This window comes from Gracilinanus agilis, chromosome 4 (assembly GCF_016433145.1).
Source record: "Gracilinanus agilis isolate LMUSP501 chromosome 4, AgileGrace, whole genome shotgun sequence".
NCBI classification, from domain to species: Eukaryota; Metazoa; Chordata; class Mammalia; order Didelphimorphia; family Didelphidae; genus Gracilinanus; species Gracilinanus agilis.
Window position 1 is genome coordinate 193,754,080 of NC_058133.1, and position 9,509 is coordinate 193,763,588.

The 9,509-nt window shown below is 48.1% G+C and overlaps 1 protein-coding gene across 1 annotated transcript in view; it reads right to left on the bottom strand.

Moving 5' to 3' along the window:
- Positions 1-8,357, bottom strand: part of PPP1R1B (protein phosphatase 1 regulatory inhibitor subunit 1B) — a 15,998-nt gene extending 7,641 nt beyond the window's left edge. The window contains exons 1-4 of the mRNA XM_044674342.1: positions 8,277-8,357; positions 5,988-6,048; positions 5,298-5,320; positions 4,226-4,301 (exon numbers count right to left, since the gene is read on the bottom strand). Coding sequence (XP_044530277.1) covers positions 4,226-4,301; positions 5,298-5,320; positions 5,988-6,048; positions 8,277-8,357 — 241 coding nt within the window. The remainder of the gene's footprint in view (positions 1-4,225; positions 4,302-5,297; positions 5,321-5,987; positions 6,049-8,276) is intronic.
- Positions 8,358-9,509: the final 1,152 nt, after the last annotated feature.

The window sequence follows — 9,509 nt, forward strand, 5'->3', positions numbered from 1 at the left end:
CTTGTCCTTAGTCTCTCGCTCCAGAGGCTTGTATCAACTTAAAACCTAGGACCTCTGTGTCCTTGCTCTCCTTGAGCCCCTTAAGGACTCAAGAGCTCAGACCAACCCTCTTCTCTCTCTCCAAATGTGTCCCTCTCTTCTTCTTCTTTTTTTTTTTTTAATTTTTTTTTATTTTTAAACCCTTAACTTCTGTGTATTGACTTATAGGTGGAAGAGTGGTAAGGGTAGGCAATGGGGGTCAAGTGACTTGCCCAGGGTCACACAGCTGGGAAGTGTCTGAGGCTGGATTTGAACCTAGGACCTCCCGTCTCTAGGCCTGGCTCTCAATCCACTGAGTTACCCAGCTGCCCCCGTCTTCTTCTTCTTTATATTCTCTTTACCCCCTCCCTTTTCCCTGTCCCCCTCAAAAACCTCCCCTTTATCATGGCACCCCCTCAGCCTCAACGCTTTTCCCTCAGCGCCTCCCTCCTTTGAGGTTCTCTCTTTCTCCAGGGCCCTCCAATTTCTCACCCCTCACTTTCTAGAGGACACCAGCCATTGGCCTAGAGGATAAATAAAAAATTATGATAATAGTTAACATCAACATAGCATTTGAAGTTTGCAAATTGCTTAGACATACATCAATACCTTATCTCATCTGATCCTCCCAATAACCGAAGATCTCAAAGCACTTAGCATCCTATATGTTCTTCATGCTTTCCCCACCCCTTCATCCAAAGTGGAAAATCATAGAGGTTCAGAGAGGGGCAGAGACCTGTCCTTTGTCACTGTATGAGTGTGGGAATAGAAATAAGGGAAGGGACAAATTGGTCCAGGGAAGCTGGGGTCGAGGAGGCAGTGGGACAGCTTAGCAAAGTCTTTGAGGAAGGGTCGAGAAATTTTAGAAATTGAGATGGGCAGAGAAATTAGTCAAGGAAGAGGCATATTCTGATTCAGAGGAAAAGATGACAAATGGTGAGCAGCCAGCCCAGAGGAAAGGGGTCTAGGGCAAGAGGAGGCAGAGGCTGAGGCATTCCCGCCCCCCCCCCAAATGAGGGACTCAGTGATGGATCGGGGGAGGAATCACAGCTCGTGAGCTGTGAGCAGAGCTTGTAACAACAATAGGTGTGTGTGAGTCGTGGGGAGTGGAGGCTGGGGAGAGCTCCTGAGATGAGTGAACACCCTGTGTTCGTGCTAGAATTCGGCTTTCTTTGCCTCTTGGTCTTCTCTACCCCTGCCTGATCCAACTGGGTCCTCCTCTCCATGTTTCTCTTTAACTCAGGGCTTCCCCTCCCCAAATCCTTTTCCTGTACCACCCCCTTACCCAGCTAGCTGCTGCCCCTCAGCCTAACACACCTGGAATGTCCTGGTCTCCTGACCCCAGGAGTGGAACATTCCCTGGGCTACCGAGTCCCCACTGAGAGGAACAAGGCTGCCTTTACCCCTCCTCCCCTGGCAGGCCCTGCCAAGTCAGATGCCTTTACCTAAGAGAAAGTGGAGAGGGGGTAGGGCTGGACCAAAAGGCTCATTGAATCACAGAGTACCCTTCCAGGCCCTCTTGAGGTCATCTCCTTCCCTTGGTCTCCAGGAGCCTCTCTCTTAAGCCTGCTGTGAGTGTGGTAGGGACTGGATTTTTTTCCTATTCTTTCTGGGCAAGAAAAACACTCTGGTTTTTCGAATTTCCCTGTTCAGGACCTCCTCTGACTCTAGTGGCCAGGCAGCCCTTCCTCATGAGCATCCTTATCTCTTGCTCTAATTCCATTTGGATCTGGCTCTCTTGTTCTGGGAGAAACCTCAATGTCCTTTCCTCTTCTTTAGGTAGGAATGTAGAGAGCTAAGATATGAGAAAAGGGGTGACCCAGAGGCCTGGCAATGGGAGCCAATCAGTTACTTATGACTAACAGGCTATAGTCCCATCTCCTTCCTCTTTCTACTCCCAACCTGGAAGCACCTGTTGACCTTGGCTGGCAAGCCACTAAAGCCACCCCCACCGCAGGAGCTCTCATTACACTCTGGCCTGGGCAAGAGGAGGGAGAAAGACAGGAGGAGGGGTTCAGGAAGAGCCCCAGGCAGGAGTTGAGAGGGAGGAAGGACCTTTAAGTACTTAGTCCCAAATTATACTCTGAAGGGAAGGAGCTGGAGAAAAAGACCAAGAGATGAAGGCTAGGAAACATCCCCCTCCCATCTATAGATAGATATAGCTATAGATATATACATAGATATAGAGATCTAACGTTTATATGTATAACTCTTTGGGAAATGTTTAACACAGAAAAACAGAGATTGATTCCATCTGTGTAGGCATGGAAAGGGGAATAGGGAAGATACTGGTATTGTGGGGATTAGTCCTCTCACAGAGGAAGCAAGAAGGAAGGAGGATCTGTCATTCCCCCCGTCCCAATCTGTGAAGATTAGGACAGCTGGTTGAATATACAAAGTGGGTCAAGAGTCGATCCATTTCTTAAATTTGGTCAATAAGACTTATAACAGGAAAAAAATTTTTTTTTTTTTAGAAAATGTGGACAATTCTCCACCCCCTGTTAATTTTATGGAGGAGGTAACTCTGGATGGGAGGTGGCTAGGTGGTAAAGTGGATAGACTGTTGGGTCCAAAGTCAGGAAGACTTATTTTCCTGAGTTTAAATCTGACATTTACTAGCTGTGAGACCCTGGCCAAGTCACTTAACCTTGTTTGTCTAAGTTCCTATTCTGAGCTAGAGAAGGAAATGGCAAACCACTCCTATTTCTTTGCCAAGAAAACCCCAAATAGGGTCACAAAGGCTTGGACATAACTGAAACTTGAACAAAAACATTAAAACTAAAGAGGGAGGAAGAGAAGTGACGCCCAAGATCATATACTCTTAGTGACCGGCAAAACCAGATCTTGAAATTCTCATGTCAGGTAGGATGCCAAAAAGACAGTGTTCAAACCCAGGTCTTTTGATTCCAAATTCAGTGCCTTTCTCTCTATGTCACACAGCTTCTTTAGAGAAGCCACAAAAGTGCTGGGTAAACTGTGAGATCCTATATAAATATGAATTTTTGTTTTATTATTTAAGACCCATAGACGTTTCTTTAGGTTTTGCCACCTTGTTTGTTTGTTTTTTAAGGCGCAAAGATTGAATCTTTTCAAGCTAATCTGCAAAGCTAAATTACATGAGGAAAGATGGGAGTTGTGGGAGAAAACTCATTTCAGAGATGTCTTCATTAAAGGTCTCCCTGAATCCTGCTTTCACCCTCTCCAGTCCATCTTCTAAACAGTTAGCAAATCGATATGTCTAAATCACTGCTCCGACTATATCTTGAGCCTGACTCAAGAAGCAACTAGTTGCTCCCTATTACCTCTAGGATAAAATATCAACTCTCCTGTTTGCCAGGTAAAGCCCTTTGGAATTGAGTTCTAGACTGTCTTTTTTTTTAAAGTTTAATTTTTAATATTTTATTAATGCTTTTTTCCCCTATCACTGTTTCTTCCTACTGATTTCCCCCCTCCACCCTAGTAGAGTTCTCCCTTATAACAAATAGTATGGTCAAGCAAGATAAATCAGCACATTTCTGTCCTATCTCTCTGAGCTGAAGTTCTCCCTTCAGGCACTCTTAGTTCCAACCAGTCTGCCCTATTTGCAGTTCCTCATTAGAGGATATTTCAAATCTAGGTGGCACAGTGAATATCGGCATGAGCCTTGGAGCCAGGAAGATCTAAGTTCAAATCTGGCTTCAGACACATACTAGCTTTAGGACCCTGGGTAAGGCTGTTTGCCTCGCTTTCCTCATCAGTGCAATGATCTGGAGATGGAAATGGAAAACCACTCCAGGATTTCTGCCAAGAAAACCCCAAATGGGGTAATGAAGAGACAGACACAACTGAAATGACTGAACAGGACAGAATATTTCATATTCCACTCCTATGTCTTTGCCTAGGCCATTCTCTATGGCTACAATACTTTCTCTCCTCCCCTGTGCCTCTTGGAAATCTTAGCTTTCTTCAAGGCCCAGTTTCAAGTGTCATTCCTAGGAGGGCTTTTCTGATTCTCCAATTGTTAGTATCACTCCTTGCAATTATTATTTTTTAATATACTCTGTATCTATCTACATTACATTATATATCTCCTGGATAAAAAGTAAGCTCCTTGAAGTCATGGACTAGTTCATTTTTGTTTTGGTAAAACAGCCCGAGTTTGGCTTCCTCCCACCCCCACCTCTTTGAAAGAAAGGAGGCAAGGAACAGAAAGAGGAATAAGTAGTACCTTTCAGAGAAGGGGGAGTGTAGGCACAGGGGTTGGGTCTCTTGGTCTTGAGGTGGTGCCCCTCGCCAGAGGATCTCTGCCAGAAGGAAAGCTTGGGGTTAACAGAGCAAAATTATTTATTCTACCCTGCCCTTTACTCTCACTTGGCTCCCTTCCTCATGCCCACCCTATCTTTTTTCCCAGGTATTCTTTCCTTCTTGGTCTCATAGTACCCTGCATCCCTGCCTGGATGCCAAGAGGAAGCCAAGCAAATGTCTCTGATACCCTTGCTTGTATAGTGGTTATGCCAGCCTCTGAGGGTGACTCATGGAGTTGCCCACCTTGGTCCCTCATGTCTTTAGAAGAGGGAGAAATTGATAGTAGAGTAGAGCAGAGATACTTAAGAGGGAGCAGTGTGACCCAGTAAGGTACTTGCCACTTGGCACTGCCTCCAGCTCCCTGAAGGCCCCACCCTATGTCCTGAACCAGATCCTGTTCGGTATATAAGAAGTAGAGTAAGAACTGAGAGGTTAGAACTGTGAGAGCTTTGAACCTTACTTCCATTCTCTGGGTCTACTTCCTCCCTTGTAAAAATGAGGGTGCTGTAATACATCAGGGGTTCTTAACTGATTTTTTGTGTCATGGATCCCTTTGGCAATCTGATGAAGCCTATGGACCCCTTCTAGGAATAATCATTAAAAAAATCATAATTGAAAGAAATATTGAATTTAAGTTAGGGAAAATAAAGATGTGCCTTTTTCCCACCCAATTTCACAGACCCCCTGAACTCTATCATCGGCTCTAGAATCCAGACTAAGAACCCCTGGACTTTGTGATCTCTAAGGTCCCTTTCTAGTCTGCCTATCTATGGGTCAAGGGCAAGATATGAATAACTTGCAAATTAAATGGAAATTCATATGCAAATTTATTTTCTGAGTTAACAGCTCAGCCACTTTGCTAAGAGGGTGACCCCCAAAAGGACACAATTCTTTGTACATGATGTATATTCAATAAATGTTTGTTGAATTAAATCAGATTGGTTGAATTGATCTAGGTGACCCCATCTGTTTCTGCTTATCTGAGAAACTCTTACCTGATAAGGGGAAGCTTCTTCCTCTGGAACCAGACCATCATCGAGGGGGAAAAACAAAAACAAAAGACAGTGGAATCAGCTTTATTTTCCTCAAATTGTAGTCCTTCAAGGTAGTGATTAAGGGAACCAGTTTGGGACCCCTCCTACCCCTAGTGGACTAGGGTTGACAGTGAGGCCTCAGAGATCCAGAATCCAACTCTCTAGCTTCCTACTACCAGGACATTTTCCTGGGCTCCTGAAGAAGGAGCTGGATAGATTTACTAATTTTTTTAAAACTCTTACCTTCCATCTTAGAATCAATACTGTGTATTGGTTCTAAGGCAGAAGATCGATAAGAGCTTGGCAATGGGGGTATAGTGACTTGCCCAGGGTTACACAGCTAGGAAGTGTCTGAAGCCAGATTTGAACCCAGGACCTCCCATCTCTTGGCCTGGCTCTCAATCTACTGAGCCACCCAGCTGCCCCCTGAAGGTAAGGTTTGAAAAAAAATGGGAGCCCAAGGGGATGGGGCAAGTGGACTAACTAATAAAGAAGGGGATAAGTGATGTGAACCCAAGGACAGAAGGGTCTAAGAAAGTAGAGTAGATGGTAATGATTAGGAGTAACAGCAGGATGGAGACCTATAAGATCAGCTGAGATACAGGGCAATACTAAGTGCCTGAACCCCATCTCTGTCTGGAGGGACCTCACCTGGAGAAGAGTGCTCTGAAACACGGAACAGCATGGCCGGGGTTGGTCTCCGGCGTCGGATCTGCAGAAATAGAAAGAAAATAGGGCCAGAATAGTGAGTGCTATAGACAATCTGACTTGACCCTTATATATACCAGGAGATGGGACTCTGTGTTCCCTAGAGGTCAATTCTGAGTAGCCATCTATGGAGGCATCTCCTCCCTCAGTCTTGAATTACAGACCAGGAGAAATGGAATGTTTCCTCAGAGTCTTTGAGGAAGTCATAGGGGAAGCACACCTGAGTCTGGCTTCAGTTGCCAGGGCTGTGCTATTCAGGGGAAGATGCCCTCATGTTCCACTTGGCACTGCCCTCCTGTAGGTCAGTTCGAGGGCTCTAGGGGAAACCTAATCCACCTTCAGAGATGAGGTGGAGGAGATGGGCACTACAAGCACTGGAAGCATCTCTGTCTAGCATTATACTGATTCCCAGGTGGAAGAGATTTATGCCCTATATGTTCTGTAGGATGTCTCTCATAAAGGGGTCTGCTACTCACTCCACTGTATGGTTTCTCTGGGTCTAATTCTCTGCTATGCAGTCTCTCTGGGGGTGGGAAACCTCCTGTGGGAGGGAGGTCTCTCTCTATCCAGGGGTCCCTCAACAGGACTTAACTCTGATGTAGGCCCCCTCTGGTTGAATAGGCCTGCCTCCCTAAGGGGGCTGAAAGTGAAAGGCACCCCCCAGGGGGCCTGTGCCATGCCAAGAAGGCAGTGATTTTAGTCCTGGCTGCTTCCAGTGCCTGAGATCCAAAAGTGGAGGCGTCAATTAATTAGGTCCCTTCTATGGACTCCAGGGAAATTCACAAAGAGAACCAGGTGAGAGTTAAGATCCAACAATTATCTCCCCCATGCCAGATTACCAACCCTTCCCCCACCCCGACCCTTAACCAGAAAAAAAATAAAGTTCTGCTTAGATCCAAGGGCCCCTTGGCCCCCACCCTCTAAAATGAGACCATGTATGTGAACATGCATTTTAGACTGTAGATTGATACACAAATATAAGGGATAATTGCTGTTATTATTGTCCCTTGTCCTCTCCTCCAACCCATTTCATGGTTCCCTTAGAGCTCCCACTTTCTTTGCTCTTCTTCAGGATCAGCTATATTTCAGCAGGAGGTGATAACATCTGCCATTCTTGACCGGTCAAAAAGAGACCAGACCCCCACAATCCACCCCCATGGTGCCAGCAACCCTTTGGGGGAGTGTTAAACCCCAGGAACAGAGTCTCGGGAATGCTGAGCTATTTTTCTCTAGAGCTGGGGGTGGGTGTTCAACAAACATTTTGAAATGATTTGGAGGAAGGGTCCTGGGACAGGAGATCTGGCTGTTCTCTAGTCAGGGTCCCAGCCCCGTTGCAAGTAGAGGAAGGGAAGAGATTGGATGGGGGCGGGGGTTGGGAGACTATTTCCCAAAGCCTCACAAGGGGGACTCTAAGGATCCCAGGGAAGTCTGGGACCTCAGCCCCAAAGGACGTGAATGGGGCCAGGATGAAGAAGTGTCGGTAAGCTAGAGAGGGACAAGGTACTCAGAGAGAGAGAAAGCAAGAAGTGGTTCTTTAGGGGGCAGGAATAATGGGGTCAGTGGTGGAGTCCCTCGGGAAAGGAACGCAGCTTTGCTAATGTCCTTTAAGATGGGCAGCTCTCAGATAGGAGGGAGCACCGCTGTGGGGAAGGAATGGGGACAGTGTATGTGTGGTGGAGGGGATTAGAGGAGGTCGGAAAGTTCCCTCGGTGATACATTCATGGGTTTGACCCACAAGCGCTCAGCACCCTTGGCTGCCCGGCTGCCCAGGGTTCTCGCAGAAAAAGCTAGGGGACAGGAGAGGGAGAGAAAGGGTGCCCCGAGAAAAAGTTGACCAACTCTCTAGCTAACTTTGAAAGCTTCAGTTCCCTCCCTCCATCCCAATGTTAACGTTCCCCTGGGTAGCGCGAACCCATCCCCATCCCACCCTGCTTGCTTCCTGGCCCATCCATCTTCACCCCTGGCTCCTGGCCCCCAGCCCCCACCCCTCCCCCTCTAGCAGGCAGGAATCCAGTCTGGCATTTGGTGGGCAGGACAGGTGGGAGGGGGACGAGAAAGTCAAATAGAATGTTAGAAGGGAAGTGGGTGCTTCCCGGGGCCAGAGAGAAAGGGCTAGAGTTAGCCCAGGATGCCCACAGTGTCATCCAGCGGCACACACACACACACACACACACACACACACACACACACACACACACACACAGAGTCTACGGTGCCCTCTTCTCTGCTTACCATCTCCACCTGACGAGGGTCAAGTTGGCTCGGGGGCGCGGGCACGGAGAACTGGATCTTCTTTCGGTCTTTGGGATCCATGGTGGGAAGCGGGAGGTTGAGGGGGGCGGGGTGGTCCTTCTATTGCCTCTGCGGTCCGGGGAACCCGAGGAGCCTGTGGGTCCCGAGCCGCTCTCCTCCTCCTGGGGCTCTGCTCCCCCGCTCGCCTCCCTCCTTTTCCTTCCCCTATATCCTCCCCTTCTCTCCCCTCCCCTTCCCCTCAGAGGGTGCGGTGACAGGCAGGCAACGTGTGGAGGAGGACTGTTCACGCACAGATAAAAATACAGTACTGAGCCATGGGGAACGAGGCTTTGCAGGCTTTTTTTCTTCTCTTCTCACTCTCTGTCTCTCTCTGGGTCTCTCAGTCTCTCTGCTTCTCTCTCTGCTTCCCTGTCTCTATCTCTGTGTGGAGTGAGTGAGTGAATGAGTGAGTGAGTGAGTGGGGGTGGGGGCGGGTGGGAGTGTGTCGGGCTGCAGGTCCCTCCTGCCCACTCCCTCAGGCTCTGGCTTCGGGGTGGAATGCCAGCGTCCTGGGCTTAGGACTGGCACCTAGGTAGTTCAGAGAGGGTGTTTAGAAAGGTGACCAATGAGAAGAGAACTCTCTCCTCTTTGGGGCTGGAAGGAGGTGGGGTAGAGAGCGGGAGGGGTGCTCAGGCTGGGGGCCCCCTGCTGGATCCCCAGAACTGGAAACTGCATTATTGATGGAGTCCAGCAGGGTGGATAATGGGGGTGGGGGAGTGTGGAGAGGGCAGCAGGGAGGGGGACTGGGGCTTGAGCCTTTAACCATTTCATTTCCTGGATGTTCTGAGTCACAGGGGGAGGAGGGGGTCAGAAAGAATGTAGGTGTCGGGCCAGGTTAGTGAGTGTGTGAGGATGTCAGGTGTGCAGGAATGTGTTGATGCGCGGGTGGGTGTATCAGAGTGTGTAGGAGTATAGAAGTAGGAGCATGTGAAAACGTGTAACATCTTCCCCTATATCTGCTCCCTTCATGCCCAGAGGGGAGAGGAAGACAGACAGAGAGACAGATTGAAAGAGACAGACAGACAGACAGACAGAGACACAGAGAGAAATAGAGACAGAGAGAGAGACAGAAATGGAAAGAGAGAATAGGAAGGAGACAGAATGAGAGGGAGAGAGAGAGAGAGAGAGAGAGAGAGAGAGAGAGAGAGAGAGAGAGAGAGAGAGAGAGAGAGA